General features: G+C 39.6%; 2 protein-coding genes across 2 annotated transcripts; one reads left to right on the top strand and one right to left on the bottom strand.

Annotated features, from left to right (window-relative positions):
* The first annotated feature begins 386 nt into the window (after positions 1-386).
* On the top strand, positions 387-6,768 carry LOC132974857 (actin, non-muscle 6.2). The gene is made up of 9 exons (XM_061039157.1): positions 387-547; positions 2,308-2,432; positions 2,531-2,659; positions 3,584-3,694; positions 3,964-4,048; positions 4,245-4,406; positions 4,535-4,726; positions 5,265-5,446; positions 6,168-6,768. The coding sequence occupies exons 2-9, from the start codon at positions 2,310-2,312 to the stop codon at positions 6,309-6,311; spliced, it is 1,128 nt and encodes a 375-aa protein (XP_060895140.1). The 5' UTR covers positions 387-547; positions 2,308-2,309; the 3' UTR covers positions 6,312-6,768.
* Positions 6,769-14,728: 7,960 nt separating this feature from the next.
* On the bottom strand, positions 14,729-21,627 carry LOC132974820 (GTPase IMAP family member 8-like). The gene is made up of 5 exons (XM_061039094.1): positions 21,483-21,627; positions 20,018-20,584; positions 19,888-19,926; positions 17,874-19,070; positions 14,729-17,631 (listed from the first exon to the last, which is right to left on the bottom strand). Exons 1-5 carry the CDS (start codon positions 21,499-21,501, stop codon positions 16,001-16,003), a joined length of 3,453 nt encoding a protein of 1,150 aa, XP_060895077.1. The 5' UTR covers positions 21,502-21,627; the 3' UTR covers positions 14,729-16,000.
* Between the last annotated feature and the right edge of the window lie 4,748 nt (positions 21,628-26,375).

Genomic DNA, 26,375 nt, shown 5'->3' with positions numbered 1-26,375 from the left:
ACTGCTTTACATAACCTGCACTGTCTGTCATCCTGAACTGAACTAATCCATCTCATTTTACACTGAAACGAAGCAGAAGTGATTTAATCAGCCAGAGAAGAAAAGACTAAAACTTCAACACGCAGCAGAAAGAAAATGATATGACTTGTATTAATTGTTCCCTTTTCCTCCGCAGAAGCTTTTCAATCTGTGCTCTACTTTCCGGTCTGACTGGCCAATCACAACCCTCGAGCTCCTTGCTTTCGGTAGAAACCCCGCAGGCTCTTTTCTGCAGGTCTCTGCCCCGCGTGCCCCCTCCCTCTTGACAGATAGTTGCTGCAGCCCATCAGGGCGCGAGCTGAGAGAACGTGAGGGATCCTGCTCACCTGGACCAATGAGAGGCTCAGCTGACAGAACCTTACCTTTTATGGACAACGCCAGCAGTCCCGCGAGCGCGAATAAAACCTGTGCTGTGAAGGTGGTGATGATGCATTCACCGAGCACAGCTGGGGCAGAGCAACACCTGCAAGACTTCATCTACAGACCCACCCGAGACTTACCTGCACAGGTAAGACCCACCTATGACATTTAAACCATTTCAACAAATTAAACCGCTACACTCGAGTTTTACTGGAGGATACCGATTTATTGATCAGTCTCATCAACACTGAATCAGTGCAGGTGTGTGACAGCAGCTGATGGCGGCATGTTTCAGCTTTTAAATGCATTATTTTGCGTCAGAAATGTTAAAGTTTCACCATCTTAGAAAACGTTTAAAACCCCACACAAGCTAACTGTTCTTTTGAAGTCTGGAATATAAGCACAGAAAATGGGCGTTTCCTCTTCATGAAGGGTTAACTTTAAGGAGAAGGATAAGATCCGGGAATCAGAAAACATCTCTGCATGTCACAGGATGTGTCCTCACACTCAACTTTTCTCTCTTTGAGCTTGAGTTTTAGTTGAAAGGACAAAACTGCACTTTAAGGCAGAAATGTGGAATAACTGAACACTGATATATGTCAACAAGGATCTAAACTCGTATTTGAAGCATGTTTTTCTTGCAGTTTAACCTAATTTAATGACAAGGAGGAAAGTTGAATTCTTTAGTTTCTGCTCTAGAAAGCCAAAGTGCAGCCTGATGAGGACTGAAGCAGCTTTAATCAGCTGTAATAAGTCATAATGGCAGGATTTAGAATACATGTTTACTTCCTTTCTCTCACTTTTTGCAGTTTGTGGTATTTGCTTATTTATTTTTGTCAGCGGATGACTGAGACTGACCTGAGGGCGGGGCAGCTCCTCTCAGCTTCAGACACTTCACAGTTTCAGACATTAAAACTAAACGTTCTGTAAGATTAGTTTGCATCTTATTAACGCCACAAAGACTCATGTCCTGTGATCTGATTCAGAAAAAGGGTGCAGCTCGGATATTAAGAAAATAAATGTGGCACAGCAGAGACGGTGTTTGGTTTGCTTAAAGAGGAGTGGTGTTCTGATCTGCCTCGACTTGTTTGGAGATGTCCTGAGGCGACGTGACACAGAAAAGGTTACAGAAGTCTATTTTCCGGTTGGAAGACGTAGGACACAAACTGCCACGCCCAGAAAAAAAGTCATTCCAGTGTCACCCGCCGGAAGGATGTGAATTAAACCGTTCATAAAGTGAAACAGGAATCAGGCATCTCATTAAGTAATTACACATGACGAGAGCAGCCACACCGTGACATGTTACTCAATCAGTGTGCTCCAGTTATGAGACATCACTGCCACATCAACCACAACTTCCTCTTGCTCCATCAGGATGTTGCATCACTTTGAGACGCTCTACTCGTGAGGAAATCCTGACACGACACTGTTTCATAATATTACTGAAAAGGAAAGGTTGCATATCCTCTTGTTTCTTTACAAATTGGATAAACTTTTCTGATCTCAGGAGATGTTTTTGAAGAATTTTGCCAAACGATGTCACTTGTGGGTTAGTTTCAGGATTATTTTGAGTTTTCCTTGAAAGCATTAACGAGATTGTCCTGCAGTCGTTTCCAAGTCAAAAATTCGGTGCCATTTCCTGCTGTAAACCCCAAATAAATATCTGCGACCAGTCTCTGCATTGATTCCAGGTTTTAGAGGGAGGACATAGATTTCTCTTCAGCCGTTCCTTTGCAACGTTAACTCGGCGTTTTCTATCTGTGCAAAATCTCAAAGTGTCATATTGTCTCTGAACTGTCACAGTAAGGATATAAAATGTAGAGACCATCATGTAAACACAGTGAGCCTAAAACAATCCTTAAAGCCAGTTGTTACCATCATGATTGTAATATAAATCTCTCCTTTCAGACATGGATGACGAAATTGCTGCCCTGGTTGTCGACAATGGCTCCGGCATGTGCAAAGCCGGTTTCGCCGGAGACGACGCCCCCCGTGCCGTCTTCCCCTCCATCGTGGGTCGCCCCAGACATCAGGTACGTACCGCTGCATGTCGCCTGCATCACCATGAAGTCAAAACGGATGCATGCAGTGTGATGTGACTGTAAACGTGTGTGTGTGTTGTTGTGTGCAGGGTGTGATGGTAGGAATGGGACAGAAGGACAGCTACGTAGGAGACGAGGCCCAGAGCAAGAGAGGAATCCTGACCCTGAAGTACCCCATCGAGCACGGCATTGTCACCAACTGGGACGACATGGAGAAGGTGAAGACACACACACACACACCTGCAGACCAAATAAACATCCAGCTCAGCTGTGAAACAGCCTTAGAGCTGAAGTGTTCAGTCAAACTATCAGCAACTATTCAAGAATATTCAGTTTACTTTACTTGAAGTGACTTAAAAACACACAAATCACTTGCATGAATGAATGTACGGGTTAGATTTGTCGATCATTGATCATCAACAAGATTTTATCAGGATGAGCTGAAGCAGAACTTCCCCCTTTTTGTTATAAATTGAATATTTGCTTCAAAGCTCATGTGAGGTGTTTTTAGTTATGAAACAGACTGACGTTAATGCTGATCTTTTTATGAACTATGAAAGCAAATGAGCTCCTCAGCAACAAGATGACTTATTTCTCTAAAAAGTTATTTTTAAAGCTTGTTGCCACATGAGGCAATCAACATGACATAATCAATTTAAAAACAATTTCCAAGATAAAGATTAATTTTGTGATGCTTTTTTTGTTTGAGAACACCACTGACATATGTGTAGATATAAATCAGCAAAGAGATCATTATTACACTTTGTCCAAAGGGGGCGCCAAATGCAACAACCTGAAATTCCCTCACAGGAGCTTGAAGTAAAATATCTCCTCATGGGGGTGGGAATGATTCTAAAAGGTGTTATGAATAGTAGAACAAACCCTTTGTGATACAGTTTGTGCCTCAGAAGTAATTGAAAAATGATATCTTGTGCATTATGTGTTGTTGTAGAAGCTGAAACTTTTATTGGATTCACATAAATGGATGCATCAACAAGCTCTAATGTAAATGCATTTGCTTATAGAAGGTCTGGTTATTTTCCCCTCCACTGAAGATATCAGACGGCTGTACAAAGCCACAATCAGACTGTCCTGCGCGTGTTTATTTTATTTACTGAATAAATCGCTCTCCTGTCTTGCAGATCTGGCATCATACCTTCTACAACGAGCTGAGAGTGGCGCCTGAGGAGCACCCCGTCCTGCTGACCGAGGCTCCACTGAACCCCAAAGCCAACAGAGAGAAGATGACACAGGTGTGTGAAACAAAAGCTCCACACATACTGATTAATGCTGACGGTGATCCTACAGGTGGATCTTAAGCTGCCCTTATGTTTCAGATGTTTAAAACCTGCACATTAGTTTCCCTTTATCTTTTTGTAATTCATGTAAGTTTCATAATTTTCCTGTCTTTCTACTCATAGTTTTATTTCAAAAGAGTCAACTGACCCACAGGATGTGTGTTTCTTCAGTTTGAATGTTGGAAGTTTTGAATGATGACACATTCTTGTTTTGTTTAATCCAGATCATGTTTGAGACCTTCAACTGTCCTGCCATGTATGTGGCCATCCAGGCCGTCCTGTCACTGTATGCCTCCGGTCGTACCACAGGTGAGACCTCGACACAACCGCAAATATGTTTCTAAAACTTTAACATTCAAGGTCTCATTAGTTTGCGTTTTCTGCAGGAAGTCTTTCTTTAAAAAGCACTTTCGTTGAGTATTGAGTTCCCTTGGAGCAGCATCTAGTGGCCATAAGAAGAACTGCAGTGTTTTCCTCTTGTAATGTGGCGCTGCATGTCTTGTAGGTATCGTGTTGGACTCTGGTGATGGTGTCAGCCACACTGTGCCCATCTACGAAGGTTACGCTCTGCCTCACGCCATCCTGCGTCTGGACCTGGCTGGAAGAGATCTGACAGACTACCTGATGAAGATCCTGACCGAGAGAGGCTACAGCTTCACCACCACTGGTATGAGTTTTACTCCCTTGCTCAGTATTCTCTAGAGACTCTAAATGTTAACTTTGATACAGACGAAGCTACTGAATGGTTGCAGTAAACTAACGCTGAAATGTTTCCCCCCCCCGTCTGAACTTCAGCCGAGCGTGAGATCGTGCGTGACATCAAGGAGAAGCTTGCCTACGTCGCACTGGACTTCGAGCAGGAGATGCAGACCGCATCTTCCTCTTCCTCTCTGGAGAAGAGCTACGAGCTTCCTGACGGGCAGGTCATCACCATCGGAAACGAGAGGTTCCGCTGCCCCGAGACTCTCTTCCAGCCCTCATTCATCGGTGGGTAAAAGACATTCATGAGGCAGAGGCAGAGATGTTTCCATGTTGTGTTCACAATCTCCCCCCCCACCTTGTAATTTTCACCATCACTGACGTTTTTATAAAAATTTGACCTTGTTTCTTGTCATGTCCAACTTACTTCCTTCTCAAAATATTGATCCCTGTGGATATGAGATGTGGCACAAATATCAGAGTATGATTTAGTGGTTGTACTACAGCTCGCTCTGCAAAGAGGTATTTTTATTGGACCCATTTGTCCCATTCTTTACAGTGGATGTGTTCAAAAGAAAAGCCTCAAAACATCACGATTTGCCTTGCAGCTTATGATGAGAGCTGCTGCAAAGTCAGACATTTAAAAGTGGAGTTTAATTTAAGAGTGGTTTGAAAAACAGAACTTTGAGACCAACATTAACCAGACCTTTTTGTAGTTGGAACAGCTTGAAGACTCTGTTATCCTGCCTCAGTGTCGCTCTTCAATGAGCTTAAAGGTTGACCTGAACATTTGACTAAACTCTCCTTTTGGGTTCTGTGTTTCCAGGAATGGAGTCTGCCGGCATCCACGAGACCACCTACAACAGCATCATGAAGTGCGACGTGGACATCCGTAAGGACCTGTACGCCAACACCGTGCTGTCCGGAGGCACCACCATGTACCCTGGCATCGCTGACCGCATGCAGAAAGAGATCACCTCCCTCGCCCCACCCACCATGAAAATCAAGGTACAGATTTGTGTTTTCAAGTAGAATCTGAACACCTTTACTGTCACTACACAGCGGTACAACAATAAGGTTTCTCTTGCGTGTTGTGTACATGCAACACTGCACAGTCCATGGCTCAGTGAAGGACGACTCAACATATTTCAGGAGAGGGTACGGCTTTGATAAATGTTGGTCTGAGTTAATTTCAGCCCCTTAGTCTGCAAGTTCAGCCTGATGGTTTTATTCCTCTAATGACAGGCTCTGCTGCCCCCAGTGGACCAACTAGGTTATTTAAATTTAAGAGACTGATGGCGGTTTCTTTTCTGTAGGTGTCTTTCTCTAGAAGTTTAAGGCAACATCTTTGATAGAATTTAGTAAAACTCTCTAGTATGGAAATGTATTTTATACCACAATTTAAACACTCAATAAGGCACAGCAGGCTCCTCAAATCTACAGTGTGTTAAGAGCCTAAAATGAGATGCTTACAAACTTAAAACTTGTAGTTTAATTGGATGTGACGTCATAAATCTGCATCATGGTATTGCGTGCTGTGGTTATATACCATATTTCAATAAGGGAACATGCTTTATCAGGGTTTAGAAACTTCATTAAAAGTGCAACAGTTTTTCTCTCACTCGGTTAATTAGAATTTGTCTGATTCTTTGTGCAAGATAAACTAAACAAATGTAATCTGCTGTGTAGATGCCTCCATTCTTACCTGTTTCTCTCCCCTCTCCTCCAGATCATCGCTCCCCCTGAGAGGAAGTACTCTGTCTGGATTGGCGGCTCCATCCTGGCCTCCCTCTCCACCTTCCAGCAGATGTGGATCAGCAAGCAGGAGTACGACGAGTCCGGCCCCTCCATCGTCCATCGCAAGTGCTTCTAAACTCGACGACGTCCTACTCGCCTTCCTCCTCAAGCCCAGCCGAGAAGTTACCAAGCTTTTCAGCTGTTCCATCCAACTACAAATGTCTCTGGTTTATCTTGTGTGAACAGACTAAAAGATGTGTGATGCCACATACAAGATGAATCTAGCGACTGTTTGCATTTTAACATCCCAACACTGCAGATCCCCAGCAACTGAACGACCAACAAAGTTGAGTAACATTTCTGACCACATTCCTGCTCAGTTTTCACTCCCGGTGATTAAGGTCAAAGAAAATAAACAGTATTATCACAAAACCTTTTTCACCCCCCGGTAATCCTATGCAGTAAATTGCACGTCAATATTCTGCTTTTCTCCTTGTTCGTTCTGTCTCTTGATTCTGTTAAGAGTTGAGCTGTACCCATACTCATCATGAGTGTTTACTTTCTCAATAAAATGCCAACATTTGATGTTTAGAGCTTATTGTTGTCATTTTGATGCTTGCATGTCCAACATTTGAAAGTTTATGCTAACTTTGATCACTGCTGAGGTCACATATTAAGCAAAGTACACTTCTGCATGTTTCTCTCACACTAATGTGTCTCTAGTCTGTCTACACCCCCCCCCCCCCCCAATTATGAGTAGTCCATCCTCTCTGTCTTTTTCCTGCTCCACTTTTCAGAAAATGTGTGCTCAAACAGGCTGTTGGGAGATTTTCCCTTCATGACATCACAAAGGGCAGTAACCCCTCCCCCAGGTAGGGGAGGGGAGGGACACTCCCACAGCTAGGTGTTTGGTCTGCCTTCTCACCGCAAACAAGAGGACATGGAGCAAGAAAGCCAGAGACACCCAAGCCCTTCCAGAGAGGGGGCGTGGTCAGACACAGCCCATTTACGTATTTAAAGGTACAGACACAGCCTGTTCTGAGCAGGGCTGAAATAGAGGGGTTTATAGGCATGATCAGAGTGGATTTAGAAGAAACTTCACACACATGTTTAGGGGAGCTCTGAGACATATTTAAGCTGGTTGAAAAGTGACCTTTAATAATTAAAGTTTTAAGGAAGCAAGTCTTTAATGGGCTTTCTTACCCAGAGGTTCTTCCCTGCTGCAGATAAGACTAAGGGCTTAAAGAATACCTCAAATCAAAATGTTCCCTTTAAAAGCTGCTGGATCAGAGTTTTACAGAAAAATATATGTTAAGTGTGGACTCCTAAAATAGTGTCATGTGCTATTCGGATCACTGCTGCATTATAGCCTACAAGCACTTAAACTACATTAGCAAACCCTGAACTACTTTGCATGACATAAAAATAACTCCCAGAATCTAAATACAAAACTTAAATCTGGAAGAAGGCACTCTAGTTGGTTTAATGATATGATGGCGCCACCATCTGGGCAAACATGATCAGGAATTTCTTATTAAAGAAAATAAAGGTGTGAGAGCAAATTCATTTTCCTCTATCCATTTCTTTGAGTTCTTTGGACCAATAATTGTTAATTGAAGCCAAACCTTTTCCTGCAGCCATGGTTTCTGATATAGTTAATGAAATACAGTAAAAGTTCAAATAAAAGCCCATCAATATTTAAGGGCCCTTTTATTAGCCTGGTGTAAGGTTGATGCACATTTTGACAAATGAAGACGTCTCTGTGCTTCGAGTGTTATATAGTAATATGCAGCTTGGAAGACATGGGCTGTCTGTCAAAGCAAGTTCAATTGAGTGATTTTTAACTTAATTTGTTTATCCATAGGCCTATCCTAACTTTGTGAGCCTACACAGTGACATATTCTGTCGGGTGTAATATACAATGTTATAGTCTTTAATATCTTGTGAACAAGTTTTGTTTTACAACGATTAGGCCCGTCTCAAATAATTCATAAAGAACTCAAAAAAGGCAGGGTAATTTTTCATAAAGCCGGGACTACTAGTAGAAGTTTTACTATAATGCTGTGTCTACATTAATTTATTATTGCTCAATAGTGACCGCGAAGTTCTTTGGTGGCTCTGGTACCGGAAGTAAATTTCCCCATTCAAATCCCCCCTTAATTTTTCACAAAATCCTTATATCAAGAGATTGGCGCCTGGTACCAAGACAATCAGTTACCCCAATACTCGTGACTATCGTACATTTAATTCGGCACCAAAACGGCATTAAAAAACGGAAAAAAAGGAAAGGTTCAAGACTCTATTGTCAAGGAACTACCCATCCCACAATCCATTGCGAATGGCATCGTTTCTTCTTAAAAGTAACTTTTGTTGTTGTTATAATGTTTATACTGTCAATGCAAGTGTTGTCCTATCTTGTGTGTGTTGTGGAAAATATAAACTACATCCACAGCGGCAAGACTAGGTTATTAGTACCTTTCGTGTTAGCTAACTAACCAGCTAGCCTGCTAACGAAACTTCTCTGTTCGCATACGACGCCGAGGGGCGGGAAACATTGCCATGGTAACAGCAAGCTCAACCAATCAGAGACGTCTCTGTGACACTCTGTGATCGTGGGTAGTGTAGTTCTTTGCCCGGATATCGTGAATAAATCTTGTTTTTCTTAAAATGAGGTTGATATCATACCAACATGTGTCTCCTACAGGAGCATACACCATCGTTTTATACTCGGGTAGCTCAAGGTAAGTCTACCTTGGATGATTATGACATTATGGCTAAAAATCAAATCCGCTATGGAGAAAATAAATGGGATTTTTACTTCCAGAACAAAGTGTGATTTAAAATTAGTATAATGCTAACTATAGTTCATATTTTAGCAACACAACTGTTTTTATCTTTCGAAACTGGGCTATACAATAAATTAAGATACATTGTACACTTTTATATATTCAAATTAAAATATTATCCACGAACTTCATCTGATAAACTGGACCGTTAAACCGGTTCAGACCGGATCTGACCGTTGAGCTCAGGCGTACATGCACTGCTACCAGGATATGAAACCACCAAAAAGGTAATAAATGTACTTTATAAATACCCGAAACTTGTACTTTTTAAAATTCTGCTTCTTACGACTAAATGTTAATAAAAAACATAATCATTGCTGGCTGGTACTTAAACTTTAGTATTATATTATGACCAGCCTAGGGGGAAACCAGCCTTGGCCTAAAAGTGACCCTCTCCTTCCTCACTCCCAATGATGAACCACAATAAATACATTTTTCAGTCCACATTATTTATTCACACTAATCACAAAAGTAATTGAACTTCAGGGAGAGCAACGCAGCACCAGCTTCCCTTCAATCAGAGGCCAGTATGCACAATTATCCTTTTCCCAATTGAGTGCAGACACCTGCAGTGCAGTGTGACTTTGTCGCAATGTTGAGTTCTTGCCAGGTGTCTGTGCTATTGCTCTTCTGCAACAACACCTCACTAGGTACCAGCCTACCTAACAGAGTCGGCCCTAACCCACTTGGTGCCCTAGGCAAGATTTTAGTTGGTGCCCCTTGTATTGCAACTAATTCCTTCACCAATCACAATGTTCATACACTTAAAGAAAACTGGCATACAACTTTATGTTTTACAGCTTTTCTTTAATAGGTGATGTAGATATGTATGGCTTCTATTGTTATTTAACTGAATAATAGCATGAAAATGGTATTAGATAAAACAACATTAAGTAACAGTTATACAAACGTTTCCTTCTTTTTCTTATTGTCTTCAACTTTTCTTTCTCACTCATTTCGGGTGCCAGGACGCCGCCTATGGATGGCAGGCGCCACGAGCATTTGCCTATACTGCCTATGCCACGGGCCGGCCCTGCTACCAACTGACATACCTGTGCCTACCTGTAAACCCTGTTTAAGCCGTTTTCACATATGCACTCCTGAAATAATTTCTAGAGAATTTCTGAAAAAGGACTGCCCCTGAACTCCTCCTGATCTAGTCATTCACACATGCACATAACAGTGGGACACTGTCCCGGTCGGATGGGGGCGGGTCTCCTTAGGAGTGGTGTGGCGTTAATAAGAATGATGCAATAGTGGCGGCCGAAGCAACAGAGTCTAGTACGACATTATAATAAGAATTTTTGCCTTTATATCAATGCTATGTGTAGTTCAACAGAATCACAATAAGAACTTAAGAGTGGAGAAGAACATACTGGAGAACAGAAAACATATTGCAGCAACTTAATTAGAGCACGGAGATCGTACTGCTCGTGTGCAGATAGTCTATGATCATGCACCGATCACAGGAATTAAACCCCCTCCCACTCGCTCGAGGTGAATTCTCCTGATTATATCCTGCTGCGTTCTCACATCAGCTTACTCTGGCAGGAGAAACTCCGGATAAATCCAGAGTGAGAAATGTAGCTTTTTGCTTTCACATGCAGCTCATCCTGAAAACTTCATGAGTTTTTTAGTAGTTTCTTCACAAGTGTAAAAGCACTATTAATATTTAATATCACTTAACCATCCTCCTGCATTATTTGTAAGCTCTGCTCCTGAGACATTTCTGTAAAAAAAATACAGCTGTATGTATACCAATTTGTACATAAAAACCTTTAATATCAATGACGTTTAGTTTTTTCAGTAATAGTGCTTGTTGTTTAGTTTCTTTTATTTCTTGTATTTCAATGTTTTGATCCTAATCCACAAAAACACATTCCTTTTTGTGCCTACACTGAAAAATAACCACAGTCAATATTGTTATTCTAACAAGCTGATGGCAAATAATGTGAGTACTTTACCAGTTGTGATCCTTTTTTTTTGTGTTGCTATCTGTCCAGCACATCTCTGCAGTGAAACACGGTCTTCCAAGACGCTGAATGAATGAAATTCGAGAAGGGTCCAGGATTTTCTGGTCATGGCCATCAGTGGAAGGGATCCCAATCCAGGCTGTTTGCAACTGCAAAAGGCTTCTTCGAGATCAGGTAAGTTTCAAAACAAGAGACTAGGGACTGATTCAAATTCTGAAAAACTCTCACTTATTTTTTTTATACGGCTGTCACTATACACAACTACACACCTTTTGCTACTATACATCTTATTATTAGTGCTTTCAAACTTGCACTAAAGTCCTGAAAACTTCCCGAAGCTGCATGTGAACACAAACGGCTCAATTTTTCACTCTGGCTTTACTTTTACTCTGTCTCCTGCCTGCCCCTTAGTGTATTTTGCATGGAGCTGGGGTGAGCTGATGTGAGAATGCAATAGGTAAGATTCAGACAAAATCATCGTGAGTGAGTGGGAGGGGGTGGTGACGTTTATATCCTGCGACAGGTGCACGACCAAAGACCGTATGCACGCGACCTGTACGATGTCCGTGCACATAATGAAACTGCTTCATTATGTTTTATGTTCACAAATATTTTCTTCTTTGCTCTTTAGTTGATATTGTGAAAGTGTGTATTACACAAAGCATTAATTTAAAGGCTTTATATGTGATTTTTTGATCCAGCAGATGTCGCCCTTGAGCACCAGCATGAAACCAAAACAACTCGCGCTGCATTGTTGTGTTAGCATGCTAAGGCTAGTAATCTTTATTATGCTCGTATCTTCACACTGCATGTAAATTTACCCGAAATAAGCGTGATCTAGAAACGCAGTTAAGCAGTGAGTACAGTATGTTATTCTTCTTTTCTCTAGTCCCTCAATTAAAACAACTTTTATTTGCGAGGGGAGGAGCCGGCCGGCCGGGCCGACTATGTCAGCAAACAGAAAAAAAACTCTGAAAACATCACAGACAGTGGGACTCGGGTGTTACACCCATTGTAGACAGTCATTACTCACAGAGTTATTTTCAGAGGATAGACTTGATTTCTATTATATTTAAGTGTGAAAAATCGCATATAAAGCCTTTAAAGGGTTTGTACGCTCATACGCCTTGTTCTTTTTACGTCATGTCTTGCCTCCTGACACCTCCCCCCGAATGCATATGTGAAGATGGATTATGTTAAAGAAAAGGACATCTGATTACACAGAAATTAACCTGATGCCATTTTTCGGTCTTCATATGGCTGTAAACGGAAATTCAAAAAGATACTAGAACTATCTGCTGTTCCCACCAAAGTCTCTGGAAGTTTCAGTCAACTCCCGGTGAGGATTATAGAATAATCGTGTGAAAAGACTCACTTTTCATACTGTTTTTTTAGATCATAAAAGTATGCACACTTTCTCTCACGTGTTGTAATGACCTTTGTTCAATTAAAGGTTCCAAGAAACGTGGTATATTGTTAAGTAAATAAAAGCTTGTAAAGTTCTGGTTGGATTGAAAGACTCCTAACTCGTAAAAGTCAACCAGTGACCAGCAGAGTCGTCCTGCAGGTCCGTACTTAACTTAAGTTACTAAACGAGAATAAACTGCACGTTGTGGACTTTGCTGAATGCCTTGGAGATCGTTCAAACCTTTTCTTTCTCTCTGAGAGAAGTCAAAAAACAGGCTGCGTCTCACATACCGGTGCGATTTATATTCCAGATTTTACGGTATTTTACAGCTGCATGAAATGAATCTCAAGGTAAGTCGCTGTTACTCAGTCTGTATTGTGAACACTGTTGAAAAATACTGTAAATTCTGATGGATATAAAGTGTATTTTAGGATAGTCTTTCAAGACTTATTTATATTTTCTTAGATATTAAGATGCCGAACTAAAACTATTTATTCCATACTCTTAGATGTTGCTTTGTAGATAGTGATGGTGTTAGATACTGTAGAGTTAGATAGATGGATAGATAGAGAGATGGATGGATGGATAGGTTGATAGAGAGATGGATGGATGGATAAATAGAGAGATAGACTGTTGCCGTAATGCTGCTGTAGTTATTGATTGAGAGACACTGTCACAATTGTTAGAAACTATAGATATGTCAGATTGTTTCTGTTATTAGATCATGTAGACACTGTCACACTGTTATTAAATACTGTAAATATCTTTGTTGAGAATCGGTAAAGCGTCTATCTCTCCACATTAACTGCATTTACAATATCAGACTAACAAAAGTATCATATCTTTCTGTCTAACAGTTGTTACAGTAATATCTATAAAGGTATATCCAGTACGGGTCCGTCTGTGAGTACATCATCTATTGATTATTATTGTTGGATAGATAGATACTGCAAAGTCTAAACGCTGTTCAATATTTAGGAAACCTTTCTTTCTTATAAAAATATTGTAAATGATATTGGATAGACTGATATTGTAAATTTTGTTAAAATATTATAATCAGTAGATACTGTAGATTTGTTAGATTTAATTATACTGTAAGTCTGATAGGATAGATACTTTTTATAGCTATCTATGTATCTATAAGTCTGTCTGTCTAAATGTCTAATACTGATCACTGTATCCATCCAAATTAGAGTATTTACAGTATCTATCAAATAGGAGATAGATGGATGCGCACTTTAATGTTGTAAGTACTCAAAGTCGGTCTTGGTCTCAAATACGGTCTCGAGATACCTTTCGAAGGTCTCGGAATCTAATGCATTTTTTACTCGGTCTTGTCTCGTCTCGGTCAGACTGGGTGAACTCTGGATTTTAAATCAAGACCACCACTGATCGTCTATTTTTTCATTTCATTACTGAGATTTGAAGGAAAACACCTCTTACATAAACAACAAATAACTTCAATTCATTTGCAGTTTGATTTTTAATCCCCCAGTTACGGCCCCAACCTTCCCGGTGTTATGGTCTAAATGAGTGACACTCTGCACACAAGATGATGATTTTTCTGTGCTATTTATGGTCTTGGTGTTGTCTCGGTCTCGATCCCTAAATGTCTCGGTCTTGGTCTTGTCTCGGTCTCGAAGCACTCTGGTTTCGGGTATGTCTTGATCTCGGTTAGTGTGGTCTTGACTACAACACTAGTGCACTTATTGTAAAAATGCTGTAAGAAGTATAATGTAAATACATTTAGACAGATTAATCATTTTATACGTTTAAATGGATAGATAATATAAATACATTGACATAGATGGATGTTGCATAAACTACTAAATAGCTGTACCTAGATAACGTTAATACTGACAGATAGTCTGGTATTTAAACACTTTTCATAAATAGATAGAAAGTAAGATACTGACTCTCACTGTTCATCGCTGTTTGAGGTTCTCAGGCTAAATTTGGCCCCTGTTGCCATCAAGCTTCTATCATTTACAGCGCAGCCTTTAAACAAGAAGTGGCAGAACAACCAATGAAGCCATAAAGAGACCTACACACACCCCTTTATTTAGAATAAGGCCACAACAATATGTACTTATTCATCCTAGGTTGTTTTATACTTTAGTCAAACTATTTTAACTCATTAAATTACCATTCCTCATTTCAATTGCAGAGTTTTTTTTTTACTTTCTCAGTTAGCATTGTGGCCTCACAGCGAGGAGGTTTCCGGTTTGAATCCCCGTTGGACAGGAGCCTCTCTGTGTGGAGTTTGCATGTTCTCCTCGTCCATGCATGGGTTCTCGCCCAATGACAGCTGGGATCGGCTCCAGCTCCCCGCTACCACGAACGGGAAAAAGTGGTAAAAGATAATGGATGGAGTATCCACAGTTACAGTTTTACCCTTGTATCAAAAAATAACCCAAATAGATGGATAGAAAAGTTGATCGGTCTAGAGTAGAACCCCTTTCCTTATACATTGTCTCCATTGCATCACATAGTTTGAAAATAAAACCAGTCTACACAACATTTTAGGAAAACACTGTATTTATATTTTAAAACAATACACAGAAACCAAAATTCCATCACAAAGCATTCAACTTTTGTCTTGAATTGATGTTATCTACTATAGAGCATTGATTCTCAAGTGACCAGAAGCAAAACAAAGAAAGTCATCATAAAAAAACGTCTATAAATGTATGTTCTTACTCGTATTAAAATAAGAAATGCAAGCAATCTCCATTGGCTGAGCAGAGTTTCTGCTGAGATATTTCTGAACTAGAATTATTAATAATGACACAAACATGCGTTGTAATGATGATCTTACACAGTCAACCTGACAACACACCTGAATATGTTCTGTAAATTACAGATTAAAAACATTTTTAGTGACAAAGGCCTCAAATGTTAAAGAAATAGTACATAAAGTGAGTTTGACAATAAAAGCCTGACAACCAAAGTTCAAATATAAAATTATCGTCCTTAGTATAGTCTATAAGTGGGCACTGTGGGGGATCAGTGCAGGTGTCTAATAAACTCAAAGATACATGAAACCCACCTGTTATTAATCAAAATATTACGCTTTATAAAGCCGTTTGCCAAATCCTCAGTGATATGCCTTCAATCCACACATAACCACGACGCCTGAACTGTAGCTGGACAAGATGGCACATGAATGCGCGTACAAGTGCAACGCATGTCAACCGAATAATAAGTTCAGGCCTTATTGAACAAATAAAAGGAACAAGAAAATAGTCAGAGAGTAGTCCAAAATATCTCTTTCATAACTCAACGGTTAGTAACATATTCCATATTTCTCCAGATCATGTTATTGAGCAACTCTTTTAGTGTCATATCAGAGATTTGATCTTGTTAGTATATTTTTCTTGGTACTTATGTCCTGTGTGAACTTGGTATCTATGTTGCATAGGCTGGTGTTTAAACACCTGACAGCCGACGAGCAGTTTTTCTTTGGCAACAGAATGCATTGCAGTGTATGTCAATCTTCAATTCATATACATTTCTGTTTTTGAAAACCAAATTGAAACGGAGTTCGAGGACAGTAAACAAACTGCTGTGTCGTTGTTACTTCTTCATGAAGGAAACCTCATGAAACCTTACATGGCGATGCGTTCACTTGATCTGTGAGTTCCTGTAACAGATTAGTTATTTCATTCTCATGAGTTTCTTGCAGGGATTTTTTGTCCTCTTCAGTTTCTAACGTCTTCATGTCTTTTTTGTGTTGTTTCAGTAGTTTGTTGACTTTTTGCATATTTTCTTTCTTTCTGGTGACACATTTTACGACGCTGTAGAGTTCCTCTCGATGTTTTTTCTTTTGGTGTTCTTCGTTATAGTCAAAAAGTGCATGTAAGAGGTCATACCTCTCATCTCGTTCTTCCATCTGTTTCTCAAGCTCCTGCTTCAGAGCTGCACATTTCTGTTTGAAGTCATTGAACTCTTCAGCTTTATTTCTGGCTTCCTCTTCATAGGTTTTCCTCAGACTCTTATATTTTTCCTCAATGGCTTTTTTCTCTCTTTCCTTTTGTTGCTTTCCAATTCGGTCCTCTTCTTGTCTTTTCTTTTCATTCTCTTCTCTCTCCTTTTTGTATTCCTCTTGGAGCTTTTTTCGTTTGATTTCTTCCTCATATCGTATCTGTTCATTTTCCTGAAATCGATCCTCCCACCAGTCTTTAAGTTTTTTCTCCCACTTATCTCTTTCTTTTTTCAGTTCTTCTCTAGCTTCCTCCAGCCTTCGGTCAATGGTGTCATCTTGCTCCGATTCTGACTGTTTCTTTTTCTCCAAATTGGCAAGTTTCTGTTTCCATTCCTGTCTTTGAATTTCTTCCTTTTGTTTTCTCATCATGTCTTCTTCTTCTCTTTTTTCCTGTTCTTTCCTTCTAACTTCTTTTTCTTTGTTGATGTTTTCCTCAAGTTGTATTTCCCTGATCTTTCTCTGCTTTTCAGTTTCAGCTCTTTGTTCTTCCATTCTTCTTTTCATGGCTTTCATTTCATCTTCATGTTTTCTTTTAAGTCCCTCCATCTCTCTCTTCATCTCTTCTTCCCTCTCTTTCAGGTTCTTCTCCGTTTCTTTCTTTATAGCAGCTTCAGCTTCTTGCAGCATCTCATTGGTGTAGCAGCTGCCTCCATTAGTTCTCACCATTTCTTCAATCTTAGTTATCAGCTCACTGACTTGAGTTTTGTCTATGTCATCGCGGTTATCAAACACATGGTATCTTCCTCCACAGTCAGCAAGCAGTTGCTTAAATGTTTCATCACATCCTGTTGCAATGTATTCTTCAGTGGACATGTTATCATGCTTTAATGAATCTCCTCCAGTTAGAAGAACAATGGTGAACTTGTCAGCATTCCTCCCAAAGACTTTCTTGAGGAGTTGTAATGTCTCCTGCTCCTCTGTTGTAAATCTGCCGATGCTTAACACCAACAGGAAGACGTGTGGTCCTGGAGCCAGAAGACTGATGCATTTAATCATCTCTTCATAAACCTCTTCATGAGACAAGCTATTGTCAAACAGACCAGGAGTGTCGACCACAGTGACTGGATGCCCATCCACCTTGCAGTGTTCTTTCTGACAATGCTTGGTGACAGACTTTTGGCCTAGTTTAGACACAAATGTCTTTTTTCCCAGAATGGTGTTTCCTGAAGAGCTCTTCCCACAGCCAGTCTTCCCTATCAGCACAATCCTGAGACTCTCTTGACTTAACTTCTCATCATCACCACCTGGGAAATAAAAGGGTCTGGAGTTAATATGCTAACAAATTACACAGCATTAATCCAGGTATATTGTCAAAAATACAACAGTTAGTTCTTACCAAATCATTTGATTTGATAAAATTAATGGATGTACTCTATTAAACTAAAGCAACTCTTTCTTGTGCCTATGGCCAAATCCCAGCCACACTGACATTTAATACAACAGCACTCCCTCTCATGTGATATTGCTTATATAAATAACTACTCACTTCTGGTTATCCTTGTTGTTTTCAGGTCCTTAAGCTCTGCCTGTAGTGTGTCGACCCTTTCTATTAGGGCATGTCTCAATGTTTCTGTTGTGTAGCTGAGTAGTTTGTTTTTCATCCCAGGTCTATGTTTCTCTAGATTGTCAAACAGCTCTTGAATCTGCTGCTGATCACGGATGTCGAGAACAAAACTTCCTCTACATCTCTGAGTGAGATCCTGGATGTCTTTGTTTTTCTGTACAAAGTTGACAACTGCTGAAGCTGACGGATCTGACTCGACAGTGAACAGAACCATGGTGAAGTCATTGACTGGATAGCTGAATGTGTTTATGAAGGTCTTAAACTCTTTCTTGTCTTCATCAGCAAGTGGACCCACAGGTAGCACCAGGATGAAGGCATGGACACCCTCAGGATCACAGAGGGTGATGCATCTGAACGATTCCTCCATCACTTCTTCCAGAGGTTTTCCATACAAGGCAGGAAGCTCCACCAGGGAAACCCGACGTCCGCTCACCTCACCCTGATGTTTAACACACTCTGATGAGTTGGAGACTGAATGAAGGCCTGTCTGACCTAAAATGGCCTCAGCTGCTGAAGTCTTCCCTGCTCCTCTCCTTCCACACAGAACCAGGTTTAAAGCTGCCTTGTTGTATTCAGACTTTGGTCTTATGGACTCTTCAGTGAAGGTGAGGAAGGCTCCTCTGTTTTCATGCACAATGTTTTCTATCTTCTCCATCATTAACAAATGGTTGTTTTCAGCTATGCTGTAGTGTCTCTCTCCACAGTCTTTAAGAAGACGGCTGAAAGAGATTCCTGCTCCTTCCACCTCATGTGTGCTGATGAGCATCGAGTAATTTAAGGCATCTTGACCAAACAAACTCAGGATGAACTTCAGAGTTTGTCTGTTCTCTTCAGTGAAATCAGAAGGCTTCACTAATAGAAGCAGGACATTTGGTCCTGGAGGACAGCACTCTGCACAGCTTCTCATTTCTTGTCTCACTGTTTCTATGGACAGATTGAAAATGTCTGGAGTTTTCACAACTGTTAACTGTTTCCCTTTCCACTCTCCATTGGCAACCTCACACTTATTGTTTGTAAAGGATTTTAGGTTATAAAACTGCCTTCTCCCAACAATTAAGTTTCCCAGTGTTGTTTTTTTTTCATCACTTTTGCCAAACAACACAACACAGAGATTTGGCGCTGGAACGAAAAGAAATATGATTTAATATATTACCTTGCAATATTCCATTCAGAATCTTTTCATCATTTTCAGTGACTAATGCAGACATTTAATGCATTTTTGTACATTATGAATGATATATTTTGAATTTCATTTGTTTGCTTAAATGCATTAAAGGCAGAATGTGCAACATTTGACACATAAATAAAGCAGAAAACAAATATATTCTCTGTAAATGTCTCTCTGACTCATTACTGTCTACAATGATTGAGAAGCTCAAATCCTGCTGGCTGTGTTGTCGGAGCCGTGTTTACATGGACGGGACGGCATTGTGTATAAAGCTGTTTAAGTCAAGGACTAGAGGAAAGAAGAATAGCCTATCACTGCTTATTTGGATGTCAATTAAGAGTCTTTAGATCACGGTCATTGGTGCAATGTGAAGCTACGAGCTAACCAAAGTGTGCTAACATTAGCCTGCTAACACAAAGATGCGCCCTGCATCAAAACTCCAGGCAATTGCAGCTTCAGCAGGGACAATGGTGCTTATTTATGGTGCCTTTTTATTGATAACTCCTTAGTGCGAATGCGAGTGGAGGGGGGTTGGAGATGTGTCTGGCTGGAGGAGCAGAGGATTCAGTATGGCGGAGGTGTTGGCAAACATGAGTTTGTTTTGGTTTAATGCTGGTGCTCACGGGCGACATCTACTGGATCAAAAAGTTGCACATTCTTCCTTTAAGCAGTGAGTAAATAAAGATTAACCAACAGGATCACTGGGGGCGAAGTCTGAGTTTCTATTCTGTCCATATTATGAAAAAAATACAAACTTGAAGGACTTACCTGGACTTGAAGTGCTGATATCCATCCTTGTTGTCAACCCTGTACAAAAATACAAATTTTATCTACAATAAACAAACATTTTGATTTCGTAGCTATTGTCTAAATATCCATCACATGTCAGAATACTTACCAGCAGTTGTTTGGTCCTTGAAAGGATTCAGGCTCAGATGCTCTCTGTTTTTTTTTTCAAAAATTTGATCCAAACGTGTTTCCAGCTCTTGATGTTTAAGGTTCTCCTGCATCAAGTATCTGTTTCCACACAGTGTAATTATTTCTTGTAAGTGTGGATTGATCACATGATTGTAGCCTAAACTCTTCTCACTGGGTGTTGAGATCAGAACCAGTGAATGATCAAATGACTGACCACCAAAGTGTTGAAGGACTCTGTAGAGCCTCTGTTTGTGTTGTTCAGTGAAATCTTCAGGCTGTAGAACCAGCAGGAATACATGGGGTCCAGGTGCAGAGAGTCTAGCACATTTTTCCAAATGTCTTTTCAGTCTATCATCAAAGATTTTGGAAAGCAGCAGATCAGGAGTGTTGATGACGGTTATTACTTTGTTCTCCCTCCACCGTCCTCTGACTGACTGAAAGTGTGGATCTTTGTCTGCCTCGAACACATTCCCGCCCATCATTAAGTTTCCCACTAAATTCCGTTGAGACCAGCTGTTCCCCAGAAGAACAACCCTCATCTCAAAATCTGAAATGAAGATATGGAATTAAAACAGAAAATAATTAGTTACAAGAAAATAAAACAGTTAAAAAATAAGAATCAAATTGAGAGGATGGGATTTCCACAGGTGTTTAAGAATTAAAGCTTTCTGGCATCTCCTCATGCAAAGAAATTACAATAGCTTGCATTCAAATGGTAAATGGACTTAACTTGTATAACCCTTTTTTTAGCCTTCTGACTACTCAAAGCACTTTTACACAGTATGTCACACCTACACATTCACACACTGATGGTAGAGCCTGCTATGTAGTTAAACCATCAGCAGTAACTAATTCATTCATACACATTCATACACTGCCGACAAAGCAGCGGTAGCAATTCGGGGTAGCGATTTTAGTGTCTTGCCCAAGGACACATGGGACATGTAGCTGCAGGAGCTGGGGATCGAACCACCCACCGGTGGGAGACGATGACTCTACCAACTGAGCCACAGCCGTCCCCCAATTTAATTTAAGAAGAATTAACATTTTTTCTGCCTTTTAATATTCAATGATGTTTAGTCTCCATCTTGGCTTTTGGTTTTTAAGTGTTTAAATATTGAACAGTAATCACAATCATCTACTTAAACTTAGAAATACATAAATATTTAAAGTTTATATATTTTAGTGATGTCCATCAGATGTGAGCTATATTTTTACTTCAATGACTCCTCCTGGCAATCAGCCAATCACTGACTGGAAGACATCAATTATTAAATGTCAAGACTTCCTGGAACTATTATTAGACAGCTGAGAGGAACGAGCCATCCCAAGCAGTTAAGCTTCGACATTATTTCTGTTTATGTCACATTAAATGAAACTGAAATTTAAACCTTAAAAACACATTTTCCTTTTTCCTCATTAGTGCAAAGTCAGACTGAACTCACCTGATTCTGCCGTTGCCATGATGCGTCTGTTAGAATCATCACAGGAAACTTCACTTGAGACAGAAAATCTATAAAAAAAAAGGCAGAACAAGTAATCAAAACTAAATTATCTGCAATAAAGAGAGAACGTTTCTCATCAGTTCAGTTACTAAACCTGTGACAATGTGTGCCTCTGCGTGGAGCTGGGTGTGGATCAAGTTGACTAACTTGTTCTTTTAACTTCTGATCATAGACTTGTTATATATATCATGTAGACAAAAGTGAACATGACCCAAAAATAGTTAATATAAATTAATGAAGCTTAGAGAGGAGCTGACACCATTGTTACATTAATAAGAGTTACATAACTTCCGTTTCTACTTCTGTTTAACCATCGAAATCTGAACTGTTGGCTTTGCTTTATGTTGATAAAACTGTTTAAGTCCTAATAATCATAACTTTATTTATATAGCACTTTTAAAATCGTATATCTTATCTGAAAATGTATAGTTGTAACAGGACGTGTCTTTTGGAAGCGGCTGCCATGATGAGCTGCAATGACAGAGTGTGTATCGTTGCCGTAGAAACACCAGATGTTACATCAAAGACCGCTGCATAAAGAAGCGTGAGCTGCTACAGAAAGCTGCCGTACTGTTGCTGTATGTGCTGCTGTGATAAAATCGTCATGTAAATTATACTCGGATACATTATTTGGAAATTGGTCTGGTAGCTGAAGAGGTTCCAGTCCAATTCCTGAGCACTGCTGAGGTGCCCTTGAGCAAGGCACCGAACCCCAAAACTGCTCTGGAGCGCTCGCTGTGGGCAGCCCCCTCACTCTGAGACCTCTCTGTTAATGCATGTCCATAGGATCCTGTTTGTGCATGTGTGTGTATTTCAGCCTATGTTTGTGTAGAATGTTCATTAAACAGAGTGTAAAACTGATTTCCCCTCACGGGATTAATAAAGGATAAATTATTATTATTATTATTATTATTATTATGATTAGCTCGTCAGTAAACATATTCTCTTTCTTAGGTTGGTTTCACCCGTTCAACTTCACTACGGAGTTTTCTGACCGGGGACTCCCATGTTTCCCCGTCAACCTTGGCGTTCTCTTTTGTTTTTGTAGTATTGATTGAGAGCCTCCTGATGGCAGAATATACAAACTGTGCCTTTAAGTCAAGCAGTGGAAGTTGAGTGTGGATGTGTAAATTAGAAAAGGCCCATTTTATTAGGTGAACTAAATATATCTTACATGTCACTGTTTATAAAAGAAGCCATTTAACCTCTGCTGGGCGGGCCACTTCAAAAAGTATACCCACTTCTTCATGCATCACTACACCACTGGTTAAAGGCAGGGTTGGTCATTTCCACCAGATCCACTTTATAAGATTTTGGTTGAAATTGTCTTTAGGTCCTGACAGAAATTAATAACTCTGAAAAAAGGAACAAAGAAAATCCATCGTCTCTAGCACTTGTAAGCTTGTAAAACCGGTCGTTGGCCGGTGTGAGTAGTAAAATATTCAGTTTTTTTAACATCTATTATGATAAAAGTATTTACATACCGCTGAATGAGGCGACACAATGCGGTGCTCATGCATGTAAGTGAGGGGCGTGGCTTTTGAGGGAGCACGGAGGGAATGCTACTTTCAAAATAATGCTATTTTTGGAAATTACCAACCCTGCCTTGAAGGCTATAAACCAAAACAGTTAAAGACAAATAAAAACAAAAAGTCAACAAGCTAATGGCGATTACATACGCTAAAAAAGACGACATCACATCACAGGTAATAAAAACAGAAATTAAGATAAAAAGGAGCCAAATCAAAGAAAGCTGTTAAAAATATAAACACAGCAGAGGATAGGAGAGTCAAACATTAAAGGATTAGGAATGGATAGATTAGTAAAAGACTTTAAAAGGAGAAATCACAGTTTTAAGAAGTGATTTAAAAGATAGCTTCCCTCATCTCCTGTTGAGATTCTTTCAACAGTTTCTCTCAGAAATGATTAGATGAACAAATATACTGACTTAACTACTTAACATCCTGTTAGATTATATTTCTGTGTATCTGTATACTGTTTGAACAGAAATCTGTTCCCAGATCAGTTTCTGTTAAAGCTGTAAATCTGTTCTGAGGAGCAAACTCTAAACTAAATAATCTTTAATAAATTACCTCTGTCAGTCTCAAAGAGTGAAAGTACAAGTTCTATGTAGTTTTTACAAATGCATTAATCTGACTTATTTCTGTAGTTTTGTACTCACCTGCTGAGCGTTCTGCTGCGACATCACACCGAGATGAGAAAGGACAATTAAAAACAGGAGCAGAATCTGAAATATTCATAATGATCACGTGATTATGGGTGAGGCTTCATATTTAAAGAATGAATAACCGTTTCAATATGTTAATGAGACCGCACAGAGAGAGCATTTCAGGCATTTTGTGTTTGAATGTAATTTAAAGAGACTCTATCTTTTTGCCTTTATTAGATCAGACAGCTGATCAGAGACAGGACATGCTGGGAGGAGAGAGTGGGGGATGATATGCAACAAAGGGCCGAGGTCGGGTTCGAGCACCCTGGCCGCTGTGGCGAGGACTACAGAAAAAAACTTTTTCAAGGTTTTTATTGACATTTTTTGACCTGAGCTCTTAATTGTTTTTATTGCCGTATATTAATTAAGACCTTAAACATATTTTTGGTCACTTTTATTTCTCAGGTGTTAAGTCTAACTCCTTTAGAAACAGAACCTTTGTGTACACTTGATAATGAAACGCCTGAGCTGGGTGTGGTTTAGGAAAGAACACCTCAGGTCAAATGCTTTCATCGATTCATTTCCTCATATCTGAAATGATTCATGTAAGTATCTTAATTAAATACTTTCAAAGAAGCCAGTCATATTCGTATAACAGGTAGTGTTGAAGTCAAGAATAAAAATGGTGGACCTGCGCAAAAGTTTTGTTCTGGGCTGAGGGTGGAGTCCATGGGTGGAGATACCAGGGAAGGGGAGGGGATTTTTTTCTAAGGAGAGCACATTTCAAACAGAGCATTTTACTCTGTGTTGTAAGACTTATGCAGACCACAAACAAAGGACAGGATGGATTTATTTCACATTTTGTGGGTCAGTAGACACTCAGGTTACCCAAATATATGTTCAAAAACACTGTAGAAGAGGATTTTTCACATATCCACTTTAAATCGCGTTTGACCTTGTGAGATTACACGTTTTGAGAGTCAAGACTCTGGTTGTTGGTGAATGAATCGGTCAGTGTGTGATGTGTTGAGTTGGTCGGTTGGTTGGTTGGCTACTCTCCACACACTAGAAGAACTGAACTCATAATCTGTGTGCAAGGCCTGAGATTAAATTATTTTATTAATTATTTTATTTTGTCGAGTTAAATTTTTGATGAACGTTTTTGTTAATACCTTCACAAGTTGACATTTGATCTGCGGCTGCTTTTTGTTTTCTGATAGTGTGTTAAACCCACTCAGCAGTGGCTTACCTGGAAGTTTGAAGCCATAACATATGCAATACTGCATGTTATCGGTCCACTCCAATACATTTCAAGTGATGAACAACATTAAAGGTCTTTGAGGAAATCCTCATAGTTCATTATTAGTCAAACACTTAAAGACATCAAACAGGTATGAAACTTGATGTTGGAGCGCCATCTGCTGGGCTCAACCAGGTAAACTCAAGAGCGTCCAGGAGCACCTCAACAGGATGTCTTAACTTAATTTAGTCCTGAGGTGAAACATTTCTGTGACAGATCAGGCTTGAACATTGATACAGAAAGTTACTTTAAAGTGTTTTCTTCACATTTTTTTGTGTGTGTTGCCGTCTCTAAAATGTTTTCTTCTTGTGTCATCTTAAATTTGTATCAGACTCTATTAGTTAACTGCAGCATGCTAAGATCGTAGAAACAAAGATGAATGAAAAGGTTAATAAAGATAGAATTCCCCTTTCTCTCTCTGATAGTGATGTGCAGCTAAAAAACAAATCTGTGAGCTCTGTCCTGTTGTATTATTTATTAACATTGTTTATTGTATCAGCAACAGTCCGCACTTAGCTGGAGGGAAACGTTTAATTCATGTTTTATAATTATCAGAAAAGAAACCAAAGTTCAAACACAGAACGGTAGATGTAACATGAGTCTTAAAGCATCTTCTCAATGATATCAAACAGAGAAATGAAAACAGTTATAGTTTTTTCAACTTGATTTCGTTATATTAATTATGTGTGTGTGTGTGTCAGAGAAAGGACAGGTTGATGTTTGTAAACATTTAATTTCTCTGACATTAAAAAGAAAATGTTTCTTCTGTTATTTACAAAACAAAATACGAAACAAAGATCCGTTTTAATGGCATACCATGACCTCCAGAGTTGAGATCATTGTTTTCTGACCTGATTATTGTGTTTTTCACTCAACAATAATTATAGAAAAAACAAAACTGGCATCATTTCAAACAAATCAGTCCAGCCAACAAAATAAATTACTACAATGTAGCGTAAACATTTTCTTTCAGACCAAAGAGTAATTGCTCCTTGTGCTGGCTCTGCTTTAAAAAAATCACTACACTTTGGTGCTGATGTACTAAAGATAAAAGCACACACACAAAAATATTTTGTGTGACACTAGACAACCAACTCGAACAGCACACCAGTGACATCCAAAAAGAGAGTCAAACTGAAAGGACTTTATAGCCCCGGGTTCAGTACAGTTTGGTACGATAAATCATGATCTGGCTTGCGTTTCCACAGCCAAACCTACCCCGCACATCACTACATCACAGCCGCACGACATAGTGTAGACAGTGTAGACAATAAATTAAATATAGAAAAATAACATGACACAGTAAACAAAGATCAATGATTACTAGGAAGGTCTACTCTACTCTGCTCTCTCATCTCTGAGG

The sequence above is a fragment of the Labrus mixtus genome, chromosome 5 (genome assembly GCF_963584025.1).
Source record: "Labrus mixtus chromosome 5, fLabMix1.1, whole genome shotgun sequence".
In the NCBI taxonomy this organism is placed as follows: Eukaryota; Metazoa; Chordata; class Actinopteri; order Labriformes; family Labridae; genus Labrus; species Labrus mixtus.
This window is presented reverse-complemented; position numbering and strand designations above follow the sequence as displayed.